The sequence below is a fragment of the Armigeres subalbatus genome, chromosome 2 (assembly GCF_024139115.2).
Source record: "Armigeres subalbatus isolate Guangzhou_Male chromosome 2, GZ_Asu_2, whole genome shotgun sequence".
NCBI classification, from domain to species: domain Eukaryota; kingdom Metazoa; phylum Arthropoda; class Insecta; order Diptera; family Culicidae; genus Armigeres; species Armigeres subalbatus.
The window spans coordinates 424086694-424105886 of NC_085140.1; the positions used below are offsets into that span (position 1 = coordinate 424086694).

Consider the following 19193-nt stretch of genomic DNA (forward strand, 5'->3'; position numbering starts at 1 on the left):
GCCGCTAAACGTTGGTTTGCTCTTTTTCTTTCATATTCGAGTCTTTTCGTGGCATCATCAATGCAAATGGTAGTAGCTTATGTGGAACAAATAACTTAACGCTTTCACACAGATAGCGTGGTGGTGTGGCAAAAGTAAACGCATCCCCACAGCTATTATTGTTACTATTCTGGGTTCGAATCCCGGCGCGGCCATACAATTTTGTAATTGTTCTGCGATAATTCTCGCGAAAAGTGAGTGAGAGGTGAAAGTAATGAAACGAAAAAGGATTTTCATCTAATAGGCAAGATTTTCGTTCATCTTCCAATGCTAATTCTAGAGAAAAGATTGATGGGTGAAAGATGATCCTCAACATAAACAATGAAACAAGATTTTCCCTTGGCCCGAAAAACGCTTGCTTTGGTCTCATTGAAACGAAACGTCGAAACCCTGCATATATGTAAGATCAATTACGGAAAAATTACAACAGCGCATTACTGCGATTGAAACAGAAAAAAGGACCATTGACTAATTGAAATGTGGCTGTTCAAACGGTGAAGAGTGAAAAATCGGTTCAGTCGTCCGCTGTTGTGCGGTTTTTTAATTTTATTTGGTATGGAATACTCACAACTGTTGTAGGAATATCATATTCTTCCATATTACGGTACTTTTTTCGCCTAAATAAACGTTTTGGATGGGTGGCCCATACTGCCCCAAATGGTGGCTCATATTGCCCCGTATAGCCTGGAACACACATTGAAATCAATACATTTTCAAAAGTGCATTCCAACAATTTCCAAACGCATTTTTCGCCATTTATCGACGTAATATGAAAGGTATACTCGGGAAGATAACTGCGTATAAGAAGCACTGTTGGTGTAATAATCAGTCGAAGATTCATAAGGCGCCAGTTATGAATTTCGATAGTCCAGTTCGCTGAGTGTAACATTCTCTAGTATAAGTCAACTACATTTAAACGATGTTTTTTTGAGCTTTTCGGCGCTTTCGGAACGATTTCCTTAGGTGGCCCATATTGCCCCGATCACCCCTAAATATATTACGCAATAAATTATCCTAATATTTGAGCCGGGAACGCTCGGGATAATGCGAAAGAGCGAATGCCAGAGACCTTGCCACAGACGGTGCTTATATAGAAACCAACAAAGAGAATGATGGCAAATCTGGCTTCACGACCTTCACGAGAAATTTGTTATGTGACTTTCAGTATAAGCAATTATTTCTTTTTCTTTAATACATGTCCTGTCTAAGGAACGGATATTGATATCTTCAGCAACAATTAATGTTAATGCGCTTAGTACAATAAACGCACTTACCCGGGACAAGGCGAGAGAGTAAATTACTTTTTTCTTTCAAATTATGCACTTTCCTTGAATGAGATGGGAGAGTGAATGTCTCCTTCTTGTAAAGCGTGCTTGCCCAGAATAATGCGAGGGAGTGAACGCCTCCTTCTTTTAAAACACGCATCTGTCCGGAAAAAGGAGGGAGAATAAATGACACCTTCTTTTAAAGCACGTGCTTGCCTGGAATCATGCGAAAGAATGAATTTCTCCTTCTTTTAAAGCACGCATCAGTGGGAGAGTAAAAGACACCCTTTGAAGCACGTGCTTGCCCAACATAAAGAGGCCTGCACAAACAGTGAACGCTTCCTCCTTTTAAAACACGCATTTTCCCGAATTAATGTGAAAGAGTAAATGACACCTTCTTTTAAAGCATCCGCTTCTCCGGAATAATGCTTCCTTCATTAAAACTAATGCTTCCTTCTTTAAAGGCACGCATCTGCCCGGAATAAAATGGGGGAGTAAATGACACCTTCTTTTAAAGAACGCACTTGCCCGGAATAATGCAATGTACACTCCAGTCAAGCAGTTTGACGAACATTGACTCCGCCCCCAAGAAAACGCTTCGGTTGCTGCTTTGTTTGAACGTGTGTGAAGATGTTTGAACAAACATTTGGCAGCTGGCGGCTCGGTTGGAAAAAATTAAAACGGTTTGATTTTGGTTTGAGTTGTCGGGGGTGGAGTCAAGGTTCGCCGAACATTTTTGAACATTTGTATTGAAGTTGCACAAACCCCCATATATATTTTTCGATGGTTGATGCTCAAATTCGAGCTTCGGTCGTTCGTGTGTGATATTATTGGTAGAATAAATTGATTGTTCGTGCCACTGTTGGTAAAACTTGATGGATGTTTGAATACACGAGAGGTGGAGTCAATGTAGGTCAAACTGCTTGACCGTGTGTACGTTCCATAATGCGAAAGAGTGAATGCCTCCTTCTTTTAAAGCACGCATTTGCCCGGAATAAGGTGGAAGAGTAAATAACTTCTTTAAAGGAACGCATTTAACCGGGATGCGGCGAAAAAGCAAATGTTTCCTTTTTATAACCCTCTCTTTCCCACGACTTTTTTCAAAGATTTCAATAGGAAGGAATCATCTATGGAAAAAATGCTAGAACAAAAGTCATTTGGCATAGCTCAAATTAGTGGAAAATGCAAAAAAAAGTTTTTGATTGTAAATCAATAGTTACTTGATTGTTTTCAATAGTTTCACTATTTTTACTCAATATTGATTATATTTGCAGTCTAATGAAACCATAAAGTTGTGCCAAATACTGCTCTTTGTTGTTGAAATAATTCGATGAATGTTGGAAGGTGCAAAATTTGATGGAGCTCTACTACAGCTACCATGGGAAGGAAAGGGTTAAACAACGCAGTAGCCCGGAATAAGGCGGGTGAGTAAATGACTCATACTTTAATTATTTTGAATATGTTATTTTTGACTGATTAGTTTCTATTTTCAATTTCATTATTGAAACGCAATCTAATAAAGTGAACGAGAAAGTAAGCACATGTTTTTTTTTTTAATTTTTGACAAATTCGGGGTAGTGACCATTCGGGGTAATGGGTTATTCGGGGCAATAGCCGTTCGGGGTACTGGCGTTCGGGTTAGTGATATTCGGGGCAGTGTCATAGAATCTTTTTCGCTAATATATCGGCTAGTTTTGCATGTTTTGCTATATTTCCACTTCAGCATGATAGACAAAGCTTTTGTTTTTGAATATTTGCCAAGAAATTCGAAATCAACTTTTGTATAGTTTCGAAAGAGAATAGATCCAAAGAGAGATTAGACACTCTTTTGCACATACGACCTATTTTCAAAGCACTCTAGAATTCTACTTGGCATAAGACGGGTTTGTACTATTCCATTTAATTCTACCACTTGATTGTACCTTTGATAAATACGTATTTCGAGCTCAACAGTAAGGCCGTCTTCAGTGTCTCCTACTTCACTCGATAATTCTACTTAATCCTGGTATGTATTGTGCCCTCTTGGTCCTCTCTAGTAAATTAATGAAATGTATTTAAACGGACAATTGCAGCACTGTTTAATGTTATTTTATGGAGCAGTCACTTGGCGTAAGTACAATAGTCTTCAATTAAAATGATGTGAACACATCGTATGATGTCCCACCCTCGCCAGGAAAAAAACGTATCTGTCAATTCAGAGCTGATCAAACTCTTAAGTTAACATCTTTGGTGTCTATCAATTCAGAAAATGTGGGATAACAGCCTACGGCATCATATGCTTCGTATTCACAAAAAAGGCACAAACGTACGCCAATTATAAAATGATAACCCTCTAAACTCGGCATATAAAATAATTTCCTGACTGACCGCTTGAGGAGTCCTTCGTCGGCGAATAGCAAGCAGGTTTTTTTTTGCAATTGCAGAGCAGCGTATGGTACAGTTAATTAGCCGTAGCACATAATGTCTAAACATGATTGCCGACATAACTCATTACGTCTTCAACCTTTTTGTAATCTCAGACGATTTGAAGCAACATAATGCCATCAAAAACCGATATCAACAGAAATTTGAGATCGTGAAAGAAGTGAGTTAGCCACATACGCATCGGAGACGAAATCAGTAAACATCGCAGAGATGCAGACCCAGAGGCTAGTAACAACGAAGCATTAGCAAAGGAACAATCGGACAACAGGACAATCAGCTAGTAGATGGCGGTCGTCCACAAACCTAAAACACAAGTAAAATCTAATGGAAACGCTGCACTAGTGCTCGATTGTCCACCTTCCTACAATCAAAATAAATCACTGTTAGTGTTCACCTGTCATAAGACGAGTTTAGTACTATTCCATTTAATTCCACTACGTTTGTAATCCTTACAGATACGTATTTCAAACTCAACAGTAAAGAGGTCTTTAATTTCTCGTACTTGACTCGACTTAACTTGAGTAAAGTACGAGACACTGAAGAGTGAAGACGGTCTTACAGTTGAGGTCAAAATACTTATCCATAAGAATTACAAACGAGGTCGAATTAAATGGAATAGTACTAAACTCGTCTTATGACAGGTGGAGACATTCCACTGAAAAAGGTAATTGTGTAACTCTCACAATTTGATGTTTCTTTAAAGAACCCATAACCTACTATCAAAAACAATTTAAATTGGTCCAGCTAAAAACAGTTCTATTAACAATAGATACATATCTAGGCCTCATGACTATTTAAAATTTATAAAAGCTAGCAGCACTAAGAGGAGTCAATCAGCTCAAACTTCTAAACTAAATGCTATAGTTTTGCAACCACGGAGAAATATCTTGCAACCAAGAGCATCCACCAGACATATTACATTCTACGACGAAAATCACGCCAACCAATTGAAACATACGGTTTACAATTCAAAACAAATTTAGATATAGCTATATTCCAATATATAATGCATGCCCTGCTATACACTTAATTCCACATTAAAAACGAACAATTATTATCTACTAAACAGAGCAGTGTATTGTAGTGTTGTGTGTAGTATCGCTCCGTACGCGCCCGGCATCTTGCTTCTGTCACACTCACCCAATATTCCTCATCCACTCATGCTTTTAAAGCTCATATATTATGTGTGTGTTTCGCCTTCGCTTAGTACAATCAGTCTATTTACGTTTAAGGAGAGGATCTCCTTCCCCACCGGCCTATTTGTTGCCTTCCCACACTGTGCTCCCTCTTTGAACACCCCATGAACACTTATTCGTCTTTGTCACGACCGCAGTGCCAGAACTAGAATACCTTTCGGAACAAGCGCCGGAAACTCCCGCCGCCGGATCCACCGATTCTCTTCTCGCTCGAGCTGGTGCTCCCGTTGAAGGAAATCGAGGTGCGTAACCGTCGATCGTCCGAGCCATTCAATGACCCATTGTGACGGTTCGTTTCCACCTCCGGGCTCTCGGATTTCGATTTGCGTTTGGAGAATTTGTCTTGACTAGAGGACTTTCTAAGTTTGTACCACTCCCATGAATGCTGAGTGCTACTGGTGGTGGAATTGCTGTCGTCCTTTGCGGGAAGCGAGGACAACTCATCTTCTGTTTGAGCTACATTGATATTGATTCTAACGTTGCTACTACCGGAACTACTGGTATTGCTACTGGCACTGCTTACATTTTGGCTGGGTGTGGATTTCTTCCCGGAGGATTTACGACTCGACCGCAGAAGAGACGATTTAAAAAATGCAGGCGACGATAACCGTCGACTTTTTCCAGACTTGTTCGTTGATTTCGAATCGATTGAAGAGGAGGATGAGATCATCCCATTGGTATGATGAAGGGCCTCCGACGTCGAATCCGGAACAAACTCATTATAGGATAAGTCCATCGCAGTAGGAATGATGAACTCATCATTATCTTCCAATAGAGGAATTTCCTCTATACGATTGTTCTCCTCCGTTTTAAGTTTTTCAGGAGAATGTCTTCTGGGCTCCGGAGCGGATTCTGTCCGAACTAACTCGACCTTTGAGGTTTTACCAACGGGAAATGGTTCCACCGAAGAAGCTCTTTTCGCTTTATCTTTTCCATGATTTTGTTGACCCATAGCCGGAGCGGAAACTTTTCTCTGTTTGTTCTTCTTCTTACGTTCGACCTTAGCATTATCTCCTCCACCGTCTTCAACTATCAACAGATTCTCATACGTTCCACTAATATTCAGCGCTTCTTCACTCGGTCGTTTCTTTTTCAACACACCATCTGACTTCCCACCGGCAGCCCCAATCACGCCATCAACCGACCTTCTTCTCAGCAACTTTCCCTTCAACGGTTGCTTTTGGTCACCCATCTGCTCCAGCTCTCTAGCGATTGCCTCTCGATCAGCATGCCTGCCTCTACTCGTACAGCTTCGAATTATTGTATAGCCGACTATAATCTGAATAGCAAAGAAACCTCCTACAGCTATGACAATGTTTTGCCAACTGAACAAACTGTCGCGAAATGTGAAAAAATCTTCTCGAAGGCGTTCATTTTCTTCGCGTAGCAACGCTTCACTATCACGCATTCGACGATTCTGCTCCTCGACTTCGTGCAAGGTCTTCGCATAGGAATTTTGCAGCTCTTCCACCTGCTTCCGATAGCGACGACTCAGCTCTTCCAGGTATTGTCCGGATAAACTCATGTTACGTTCCAGAGCCTACGAGAGAAAAAGTTACGTATAAGACATTCAATCCGACTGGTTCTAAAGATGTATTATAAGGACTATTAACGATAAAAAACTGTTTCACACCTACCTTAATACGATTTGAAAGGCGCAGGAACACACTTTCCGGTTGGCCCTTCTGTGAAGAAGGAACGCCTGGTGTAGGTGTGGTCGTGCTAGTGGTTGGCATACTACCCGACCCAATGCCAGTGCTATCCATGTGTTGATCCAGCAGCAAGCTATCAAGATCCTCCATACTGGCACCACTAGACTGCTGATCCAACAAGCCAGAGTCGTCTCTTTCAGGGGTAGGTTCAGCTGTAGTTGCGGTTGTGGTTGCAGACGACGTTGTTTGTTCGTCTGGCTTCTTTTCAAAGATGGGATCGCTGTCTTGCGGAACGTTCACAGCTACGTTGAACATATTAACATCATCGCCAGGAACAGGTTGCGGTTGTTCTAGGTCTAATGGTTGAACGCTCAGATCTTCTATGACTGGTGCCGTCACAGATGGAATAACGGTAAGAATCGGATGGTCATCCGTCTCAATTTCAAGCTCATCTTTGGTGACCTGAGTGGTTGGTTCAGTTGCGGTTTGCTTTTCAGGCTTGTTGTCTTTTGTTTCTTTGGGATTTACACGAGGGTCTATCATTCTTTTGTCGTAAGCTCGCATATTGCAGAAACTGACCAACACATCCGCTGGCAACCAGCTCAGCACACTTCGCTCAATATTATAACTCGCACTCACCCGTTCATTCAGCAGATTAAATCCTAGAAAATTGGCACATAGCAAATGCTGAGATTCGTCGAACGACGCACTGATTGGTTTGATACTTAGTAGACTAGTTAATAGATTGTGTTTGCAATTCAGTGTCCGCTCCAGTCGATTATGAAGCTCTGGTGGACAACTAACACACAGCGGCTGGAAAGCCAGCGAAAAGCAGTAAAGTGGGTGCTGAGGCGCAACGACATTGATACTACCCAGTTGGATATCACCAACATTTAGATTAACTGAATCGGTATCATTAGGCAAGTTATCATTTTCTTGCGTTTTTCCTAAGGCTTCGGCTGCCTTCTTAACGATACTCATGACGGCTTCCCCAGCGGTCTTGAGAATGTTGGCTTTTTTGTTCTTCGATGCATCTCCACCTTCAAAAATTTCCTCGCTTCTCAGATTTTCTTCTGTCGAACTCAAGCCTTCTATGGTTAGCTCATTATCATCATCTTCGCCCATGGGAGGTGTATTATCGGTTTCAAATGCTTCGAATTCAGAAGTTCCATAGACGCGAAACAAAGAAACTGGACAGTAGTGTTCAGAGTTGTAATGAGAATGGATTTCCACTCGAACAAACTTTCCAAACAGATGGGGATGGAGTTTGAAACTTTGAACATCTCGTTCGTCTTTCGCCGTGAATTGACCAACGTTCGACCAGTCTCTGGTTGGAAACCGATTGCTCACGGACACTGAGAACTCTTTCGGAGACGATGAAAACAGTTCAAAATTAGCCAGCTCGACTCGTTCCGCCTGAATAGGTTCGCAGAGTTCAACCACAAACCAAATTTTACTAGTGCAAGGATTTAACAGATATTCGTCCTTGTGGGACGTAAGTACCGATCCGGTACTTTGCGCTTCAGGATTGGAAGCGATTATTTTTGCGCCACAATCTGGAGCGGCATAATTCTTCGCTCGTAGCTTTAAAGGCGGCATCTTGTTGCCAGAGGGCTTTGAGTTGCGCTTCATCGCAGAGGCATTCACATTCTCCCCTTGTTTCTTTTCCGCTTCGGCCATCTGTTTCTGGGCCCACTCGGAAAACACGGGCATTTGATTCTCCTCCGCGTTTGCATGCTGGGAGTTGATCGTTGCATTCGGAATTACCTGTTGATCTATTTCCGGTTGTTCTCCTTTGTCGTGGTCACCTCCGCCAGTATCTTGTATTTTTTCTTCCAAAAGAGCGGCCTGCTCCGGGGCCACCTTCGTCGGCGCATCCTCTAGGATATCTGCTTCATGCGGTGGCTGCACTTCGATGGGCGCCTGCAACTCTTCAGGCTCATCGATTGGGTCGAGCAGTTGAAGACTAATATTTTTTAGTGTTGCTTCAATGTTTTCCTCCAACTTAGACTCGATATTGAGCTCGTTGGATTGATGATCTACCAATGAAATCACCGATGGCGTACCGGGAATGTCCTGCAATCTGTAAATAGAAATTCAAAATTATATAATATTATATTAGTGGAAATTTGGCAATTTTATAATTGACGAAATTACATTCTTTTCCAGGAAGTAAAACCATAATATATTTAGAAATGTTATCGGCATTGCTTTCAATTAAAAACAAACTGAACAAGCAATCATTAACAATAAGTTCATCTCCGTTGAATAATGTAGCACTAATTATTGAGCAATAACAACCAACTCACGGACAAATCACACATGAGAGTGTACCATTACTCTATCGACATATGGATCCAAACTGTCAAGCAATAGAATACTTTCACAGCTTTGTATGTGAACAATGGATACAATATGCCCATTGCCCAGGATGTCGATGTTTCCCACCAGAAAACAACCCCTGGTCGAACCGCAATCAGCTAGGATCAGGGCCGTCTCGTGGACTTTTGTTACACCTGTTCCATTATTTGACTGAAAATCAAAAATTTTCTGCATCAAGCTGAGTGACTTCAAATGAATATTATGCAATCAATCCAAAGTACATATCCAGCATAGGTATAGGATTGACAATCCGCAGATGGCGAGCTCAATACTCAGTCCGGCCTAGGATGTTATCGGATGGGAAGCATTCTCGGGTCTCAGGGCATAGTGCTCAGGGTCTCAGGGCATATTGCATATTGCCCCTATAGGGCACCCCTACGTATCTTTTGACAGATAACAGATGCTGTCATTCTGACAACCGTTATTAGTTTGTTATTGTAACATAATGTTTTTTACTCAATATCAAACCGGATGGGGATCTCTCCTTTGAACTGTTTTTTACAAAAAAACAACACGAAAGTTTTTTTGGCCTTTTTCAAAGTGTCATAAATTGAAATGATTTTATTCAAAAAGTGTGTTCCAATGCATATTTATACAGAAAATTTAATCTATTTTGAGGATCAATAACGATTGCCATTAAAATAAAAGCGCGAATTTTTTTTCTTCGTTTTACAAAAAGACTGCGAAATTCGGTTGTGGGCACCTTTATTGGTTCAGTTATGGGCACCCTTATTTTATAGACAAATCATTCAATATCGTTTTAGTCGTCCCCTATTATTATTATTATTTATTCAGACTAAGGCCGAAGTGGCCTGTGCGGTATATAAGAGTCTTCTCCATTCGGCTCGGTCCATGGCTACACGTCGCCAACCACACAGTCTACGGAGGGTCCGCAAGTCATCTTCCACCTGATCGATCCACCTTGCCCGCTGCGCACCTCGCCTTCTTGTGCCCGTCGGATCGTTGTCGAGAACCATTTTCACCGGATTACTGTCCGACATTCTGGCTACGTGCCCGACCCACCGCAGTCTTCCGATTTTCGCGGTGTGAACGATGGATGGTTCTTCCAATGGCTGATGCAACTCGTGGTTCTTTCGCCTCCTCCACGTACCGTCAGCCATCTGCACCCCACCATAGATGGTACGCAACACTTTCCTTTCGAAAACTCCCAGTGCTCTGTGGTCCTCCACGAGCATCGTCCAGGTCTCATGTCCGTAGAGAACTACCGGTCTAATAAGCGTTTTGTAGATAGTCAGTTTGGCACGGCGGCGAACTCTATTCGATCGGAGCGTTTTGCGGAGTCCAAAGTACGTACGATTTCCAGCCACTATCATAATGCGTCTTCGAATTTCTCTGCTGGTATCATTATCGGCGGTCACCAGTGAGTTCAAGTACACGAATTCTTCAACCACCTCGATTTCGTCACCACCGATAGAAACTCGTGGTGGGTGGCTTACATTGACCTCTCTTGAGCCTCTTCCTATCATGTACTTCGTCTTCGACGTGTTGATGACTAGTCCAATCCGTTTAGCTTCGCTTTTCAGTCTGATGTAGGCTTCCTCCATCCTCTCAAAGTTACGTGCCATGATATCAATGTCGTCGGCGAAACCAAATAACTGGACGGACTTCGTGAAAATCGTGCCACTCGTGTCAATCCTTGCCCTTCGTATTACTCCCTCCAAAGCGATGTTGAATAGCAGACACGAAAGACCATCACCTTGCCGTATCCCTCTACGCGTTTCGAATGGACTCGAGAATGCCCCTGAAACTCGAACTACGCACATCACCCGATCCATCGTCGCCTTGATCAACCGTGTCAGTTTATTCGGAAATCCGTGTTCGTGCATTAGCTGCCCTAGCTGGTCCCGATCGATTGTATCATTTGCGGCTTTAAAGTCGATAAATAGATGATGTGTGGGCACTTTGTATTTGCGGCATTTCTGCAATACCTGACGTATGGCGCGAACACCTGGTCTGTGGTAGAGCGTTCACCCATATCATATATCCCGCCTGGTACTGCCCCACGAACTCTCTTGCAATTGGTGTTAGTCGGCGGCATAAAATTTGGGAGAGTACCTTGTAAGCGACGTTCAGCAATGTGATTGCGCGGTAGTTGCTTCAATCCAGCTTATCGCCCTTTTTGAAGATGGGACACACGACACCTTCCATCCACTACTGCGGCAGAGGAGGATGGTGAGGATGTAACGCCAATAAGAAGAAGGATTCCGAATAACTGCAAATAGTAATCCAGTTCTATAGGAATAATAAGTTTGAAATAACACTCAGTTAAATTATTGGCTCACGTAGTTTGGTAGTGCTGACAGAAAAAACATTTCTTTAACATGGTTTGAAGTTTGAACCATTAATCTTCGAAGCGTTATAACTTGTTTTGCTGCCACTCCAGCAACGTCCTTCTTCAGCAAAGTTTTTCGACCAACGCAATATGCCACATATGGTTTACGAAAATCTGAATTCTCTAGTAGTAAAAAGTCAAAAATCGTATACTAATTTCCATACAAACTTCAAATGCGATGTGGTAAGCACAGTTGTTTAGGACCCCGAATGGTTTTTAAAAACCGTTTTTTACAAAAAATGATCAAAATGCCCCACTCTCATACACACATACACACAGCATTTATTCGCAAAATACACAAAATGAACACGAGTTACATGAGCTGCTGGGAGAACCATCCGTCGTTCACACCGCAAAAATTGGACGACTGCGGTAGGCCGGGCACGTAGCCAGAATGTCGGACAGTAACCCAGTGAAAATGGTTCTCGACAACGATCCGACAGGTACAAGAAGGCGAGGTGCGCAGCGGGCAAGGTGGATAGATCGGGTGGAAGATGACTTGCGGACCCTCCGTAGACTGCGTGGTTGGCGACGTGTAGCCATGGACCGAGCCGAATGGAGAAGACTTTTATATACCGCACAGGCCACTTCGGCCTTAGTCTGAATAAATAAAAATAATCGTTGGCTGCTATTGCCGCGGATATTGTGGGGGGTCCCAGATTCATGCTTTAGTTAGCAACGGTTGGTCTTCTTAACCTTCTATTTCCTGAATAGTTAGTACGAATAAGGGAGTCCTTGTGAAGTTTTGATGTACCTGTTATGGACAACTAGTACATCCCGTTCCCTGCACTTCTTGAAGAAATCTTTCTTATTTCAGAAGTGAATCCTTTTTGTAGTGCTAGTCTTCGTAGCAAAAAGGGCACCATTATGGAGCATGAGATATGATCAAATTATTCGCATTACTACCATAGATATAATAATCAAGATGTTGGGGTCAGAACAAATTAGTATTCATTTTATGGTTCCAATGTACTACATTGTCGGTTCCCAAAAATTTCTCGAAATCGAGTTACCCCTTGTATTCCAAACGCATCTCCAATTTTTCGCCCCCACATCACTGCTGCTTGTTTTGGAAGAACTAGAATGCTGATAACGTTATATTCAAATATTCAGTTAGAGTTGTTTAGACTACGTTCATATTTATTCTAATATCTGTCTTTATTTTATTTTAGATTGGAGCACTCAGAGTTGATTACGAGACCAACCTCAAATTGCTGGATAATTATTATGTAGAACCAATTGAACGCCGACGATCAATTCAAATAATTTAATTTTCGTCGCTGTTCGTTCAGATAATCTATTTACGGGATATGAAGCCTTGTGTCCAATAAATATATAAAAACCAGATCGAGGAAATGGCAAAAGTTCCCAAGCCGAATAAATTCAGAATGAAACAGAACATCTCGCAAAAAAAAAAATGACAAAAAAGCGCGAGATACACCGCGCAATACACACATCAGAGTTTTATAGCGTTCTTTAAAACCTAATCTCAAAACCTTTCATGCAGTCCTCGCAGTTTCCACAACATCCTGTAGATTTCCATATAAACATGTTACAGCCAGTTGGCCCAGTTTTATTGCAATCATTAAAACCTGATATGCGTTCTAGTTCAGAACCAACGGTTTTATAATATACTTCAAGTCTCACATAAAACATGCAACACAAAACCTCCTCCAGACTTGGTGGTTTTGAGAACCACTATGTAACCATGATACAACCACTTCATGACTATGATATAACAAACAAACCGATAATTAGACAGCTGTCAACTCTCAGGTCGATTATTTGTTTATCGTTTGTACTCCTGCATTATATGGATTACATGTCAGCAACAAAAATATAAGAATTATTATCAGCCATGTTCAACGAAAGTTCATATCTGGCTTTTGGTGTTCTATGCATGTTTGAAGGCGTGCCATAGATTTTTCATGGTGAAACCATGATAAATAATCAGTATTTTAGCAATGCGCAATAGCAATTGTTGATTCAGTGTTATCTGTTTAGATGTAGACTAAATAAATGAATGAATGAGCAATGCGCTTCGTTAATTTGTTATTATTTAGAATTTTTTTAAGTTTTATTAATTGCCTTAGTTAATTACTTTTAAAATAATTTCAATGAATAACCACTTTATTTGATCAAATAATCAAAGCATTATTCTTAAAACTTATTTAGATGATCAATTTTACCGTTTAAAAGGTGTAACATAAATGTGTTCATTATTTTTTTTCATATCGGCGTCATTTTGCCGAATAAAACTTTAATTGCATAAAATATGCCTCTGTATAACCACTAATTCTGAACTGACCCCATCTTGGCATTTGAAACAACTAGAGGTTTTATCTTGGCCTTTATCAAGACCATGTTACGACTAGCAAAGTTTATCTTGGTCAAACGCTTGGTAGTTTTATATATAATGACAACATGACAACGTAGACAGATACAAGAAAAAATCATAAACAAACATTTTTTGCCCTCGACATCGCATGCAGGTAATTTTTAAAATAAGTATTATAATTAAACAGCATATAGTGACAATTGTTAAATGGAACATTTTGAGCCATAAAAGTGTTTTACTGTGTAAAGCATGTATAGATGAAATATATATTTTCATTCCCCTCATCGGCAAATGCTGCTTAAACAGTTTTTTCGACGACCTAAATATATAAGGGAACTGCTCCTGGATTTCATCTCATGTCTCCGATGTTCATCCTATCAAAAGCAGAGCAATGGAAAGGTATTTGATTTGTAATTTTTTCAGCAGGAGCACTTATGTTGACAAAAAAAAGCGACGAAATTGGTACCGTATTTCTTTGCTTTCCGATGAGATGAATGTATGTTCAGTGAGATGGAGATCAAAACAGTTCCCCTACATAATTCACGACGTAGAAAAAACTGCAGTTGGGTTTTTTTAAGACTTCCGTGGGTCAAACAATTTGTGCTGAATTTGAAATTTGGTTCCTATCCATTGTAGTAGTTTGAAGCTTCGTATTCCTATGCAGGTCTTCTTCAGGATTAAAGGCTATATGTGGGTTTTATACAGGACTTTACGAAGCTTGGTAGCTTTTATAAGTCTTGATCAAAACCAACATATAACTAATCTGTTGGCTTTATGTTAGTTCCATTTTTTAGCTCTGAGGAGGAACACAGGAGCGTTATAAAATCTAAAGAGCTGTGGTTTTATATTGGAATTCAAAACGTAGTTCTCAAGTACTCTTGCGGATCTGATTAAATGACAACTGTATAAAACCAACATAAAACTTTAATCATTTCTACATGCCGTAATAAAACCTCTATAAAACTAGCATAAATCTTCGAAGCATTGCGATTGTTACTTGGAAAAAGTCATTTTCACTCTAGGAAACTTTGGAATCAAAGTTCGACATAAGGTAATGAATCGTAGGTCCGTGACGCTGTACGCGAGGCTACTGACTTGACAACAAGACAAGGAGAATACATATCCGCTAGTCCGTAAGGCACAAAACTCGAATCCCATTGCTCCCTATTGATTTCTATTGATTGTTGGTACTATTTGACAAACACTCTCGCTTTTTGTATAACTACATAATATGAGCAGCAGGGAATATGTCCTAGGGCTTCCCAGGACAACTGCAAGTTGTGGTGCCTACCTAGGACGTGGTAATGTTGGACAGTGGGCTTTGTAACACTTCTATAAAAAGCAGCAGGTATCCGCAAGCAGGCTTCGCCAAGCCGACCGTATGCCGCTCCAAGCGCACAAGCCTCCTGGTGTTAGTTGGGACGCTAAACAGACCTGACACGACGGTCCTCGGACGAGACAGTTGGTTTGCACAGGCTCAATAAGCCGCCTTCAAAACGAACGACATAAAAGATAATACGATTCGATGCAATCGGCCACGATCTAGGGCCTAGGCGACGAATAAAAGATCACGATTGGAAGGTTGGAACATGGAACTGCAAGTCAATAGGCTGCACATGTTGCGATAGGATAATCTACGATGAATTACATCCCCGCAACTCCGACATCGTAGCGCTGCAGGAAATCTGCAGGACAAGGCAGAAAATGTGGAAAAGCGGGCATCGAGCGGCTACCTTCTACCAAAGCTGTGGCACCACCAACGAGCTGCGAACCGGCTTCATGGTGCTGGGTAAGATGCGCCAACGCCTGATTGGCAAGAATGTGCAAGCTGAGGATAAAAGGACGTTTCTTCAACTATAGCATCATCAACGTGCACTGCCCACACGAAGGGAGACCCGACGATGAGAAAGAAGCGTTCTATGCACATCTGGAGCAGACATACGGTGACTGCCCACTGCGGGACGTCAAAATCGTCATCGGCGACATGAACGCTCAGGTAGGAAGGGAGGAAATGTATAGACCGGTCATCGGCCCGGATAGTCTGTACCGCATCGAACGATAACGGCCAACGATGCATAAACTTTGCAGTCTCCCGCGGAATGGTATCCACATGCCCGACAAGGAAAGAAGCAAAGTCATGGCCTGCTATTTACAAGTCAATGTTGGCAACCGAACCGTTATACGGATGATATTTGCATATCTGTCATCAATGCACGCTGTAAGTGGATTGAACAATTTCTAATATATCTCATCCTGTTGTGCACCCAGACATGTGCTGTTTGTCTGTGGTCAGGGTTTGATTTTCACTAAGTCCGTCCAGTTATTTGGGTTCGCCGACGACATAGATATTATGGCACGTAAAGAAGGAGGAAGCCTACATCAGACTGAAGAGCGAAGCTAACCGATTTGGACTAGTCATCAACACGTCGAAGACGTATTTCAGTCATTTGAGCAAACCGGAAGTCGGCCATCTTGTATTTCAAAATGTCGCCAAACACCAATTTCCGGCTTCCACTCATCAAGCCCATTCCGGCAATACCTGGTTTCGAAGTTTTTGTCAATCAAATAGACTTATCAGTTAAATTGTCTAATTCTTTCACTTATCAGTTAATTCTGTCTTTTTAATTGAATTACCCGTCTACACGGTTTTTGTTTGACGAGGTACGTATATTCCTCGTAAATAAAACCTGGTTGTACATAAAAATTAATTTCTGTCTATCTGACCGGTAACTGTGACGTATGCGCCATTTACAACATACATGTTTTCCATTATTATGTTAAAGGATACTGGAAATGGCGTATACGTCACTTTGCCAGATTACGACAGTCCTCCCTAGAAAGATATAAAACATAAATTTCAAAAACTCAAACTGCCATTTGAAGAGTTTTGAAGAAATGTTTCTATGGTGGTTCGAGACCCGATATATCAACCGTCTTCTAAATAACTTGCGAATGTAAAAAAAAGTTAATTTATTCATTTTAGACAACACGAAGTTCGTCGGGTCTGCTGGTTTAAACATAACTTTTAGTGTCTATAGAACAAAATTCGTAAATCAATAAATTCTTAATACAATCGATGTCAGTCAGCTTTGTACCGCTCTTCAATTTTGCACCATTCAAACGATTATACAATCTTCAGTAAATGCAACTAAAGAAGATGTTTGATTTTTTTGTCGGTGCCTCAAAGAGTCCGCAAAATAGAATACACTATCGTGAGGCACGTGGCACGCCATAATCCCTTGAACTGTGCAAAATTATAGAGCAGAATAAATCTAGAGTGCTTTGAGAATAGGTCGTATGTGCAAAAGAGAGTCTCTCTTTGCCTCCATTCTCTTTCGATTATTACAGATCTATAATAAAGTTTACTTCAGATTTCTTGGCAGATATCTAAAGATTATAGCTTTGTCTAGCGTTCGGAAGTGAAAATGTGGCAAAATATGCAAAACTAGCTTATGTACAAGCGAAAGAGAGCGTGAACAAAGAGAGCCTCTCTTTTGCACATACGACCTATTCTCAAAGCAATCTAGAAATATTTTGCAAAATAAATTCACCATTAAAAAAGTTCTACTCAACTCGATATAAAGTTTCAAGCAATGCGATACTTACCCTTCATTGTACAAACTGGAAATAGCCAGTATCTGTGATACGAGCAGAACCCAACAGAAGGTTAACAGAACGGTGAGTTTCTTCATCTTTCTAGCCCGGTCGAGCAACAGGTTCAACAATTTTTTATACAAACACCACTCGACGTAGAAAAACAACACCAAATAAACGTTGATCATGTACATTGGTTTCCAGTCGCACAGCGGTTATGGTACTGAGGAAGTTTCTCTTACACTTAGAACTAGTATCACATATCGAAATGGAATTGTGTGTTCTGTTGTTCATGCTTTAACTTTGTCCAATCCAACGTAGATCACATCACGCGCGGTCAACGGTGGTCGCTTTTTGTGATGATTTTGAAGCAAATTTGCGTACATTCTAGAAAGCGCATGATTGCGAACTGTTCGTGTTCAGAACAAAAGTCAATTCCTAATCAACCTATAGAGGACAACGTTGCGAAATTAGTGCTTCTCTTCGTTTCACACTGCACTGTCTGGAACGGTGACACGCACCTAGTAGATAGGAAGTTGCAGAATCGACTGATAAAAAAAGAGAATGTCACCGTGGCATTTACGGTACACGGCATAGGAGGATGCGAGCGAGATAGGGTGGTGCCTCACGAATTCGCGAACAATTTGCGTACACATCGGTGGTTGTGGTTGGTCCTTGGTTGGCTCGACATGCAGTGCAACAACGTGCCATGCATGTCTGTCTGCGTAGGCGTGAATCGGAGCACCACGCAAAAGAGTGGTGCGGATGTCAATGTGGAAACTTGATACTGCTGGAACCGACGACTCGAAATAGAACGTGTGTATATACAATGAAATGAGCGCAATATTGTTGTTATCAACTGGACGGCGACGGCTTGAACAGGAATTTTTTGTGACTGTGCAAAATTTCAGGCACAGAACTTTTCTAGTCACTTGGTTTGAAAGAAGCTAAGAGATTATTATTGGTTTTGATTGCACAACTCATGATTAACTTATTCAATTTAAATATATTTTATTCTGTGTATTTCTCATGAGCTATTACCTTTTCCCACTGACAAACTGGAGAAAATCTGAAATGAAATTTCATTTTCGTTCATGGTTATTTGTTTCTGGAATTTATCCTACATCCAAGCTAGTGTTTCTATTTCTGACATTGCATGAATTCATATCTGATATTTATACCGTGAAGCCCCGAAGCACCCACAAACTTTTCCATCTGCAATGCATCTAGACCGAATCTAGAATCGAAATTGTCTTGCAATCTTTCTATGAGATAATGTTTGGAGAACTATGAAATCATATAATTTGATGAATAAATTTTTCAAGGATTTTTCTCAAGATTAATGAATTGTTTCACAGCAACCGAATCTTGTCGATAAAAACCATTTCTCCAACAAAACGACCTTGATATACCTTTATTGATTTAAAATCCATGACTTTTAGAAAAGTCAATTTCAATGAAAGAATAACACTGGTCGACAGTAAAATTGCATTTATACTGTTCATGTACCGCATTTATAGTTTACGACCTCAGAAATTGACTGGTGACTGGCGATAGTTGATTTGGTCGGAGATTCCGAGATTATTATGCCACAACATAGCGAAGTTCGTCGATTGTGAAGTTTTTCAGTCTTTTGCATGTTGAAGACCACGGTTGGAAACTGGGGGTCTCCAGTAGCCTCGCGAGCAAAGGCGTAAGATTGCCAATCTGGAGATAGCGAGTTTGATTCTCAGCCGGCTTTTATCGTACCTTTTACCTTTTATCATGCTCTTTTTGGCTCATAGAATAGATTGTAATCAAAGTATGAGTTCTTGGTCATCCGTGTTTAGGTCATTTGGCCGAATGCCGAATTTTCAAATCGACTTATCTGCATGTGTAAACAAAGATTCAAACGACGATTTGATGAATCTGATAGCACTCCCACGCAAACTAACACCATCAATACGTAGG

The 19193-nt window shown here is 41.0% G+C and overlaps 1 protein-coding gene across 10 annotated transcripts in view; it reads right to left on the reverse strand.

The window, feature by feature from the left end:
• Positions 1-4688: 4688 nt before the first annotated feature.
• The window catches only part of LOC134213482 (uncharacterized), a 69240-nt gene continuing 54735 nt past the window's right edge, over positions 4689-19193 (reverse strand). For 4 of the 10 annotated variants that reach the window (XM_062692572.1, XM_062692568.1, XM_062692566.1 and 1 more), the window contains exons 2-4: positions 17256-17690; positions 6562-8659; positions 4689-6464 (exon numbers count right to left, since the gene is read on the reverse strand). In XM_062692572.1, the coding sequence (XP_062548556.1) occupies positions 5070-6464; positions 6562-8659; positions 17256-17437 (3675 nt within the window). In that variant the 5' untranslated portion in view covers positions 17438-17690 and the 3' untranslated portion in view covers positions 4689-5069. Of the gene's footprint in view, positions 6465-6561; positions 8660-17255; positions 17792-19193 lie in introns of all 10 variants that reach the window. The other 6 variants (XM_062692569.1, XM_062692567.1, XM_062692564.1 and 3 more) reach the window with 4 other exon arrangements.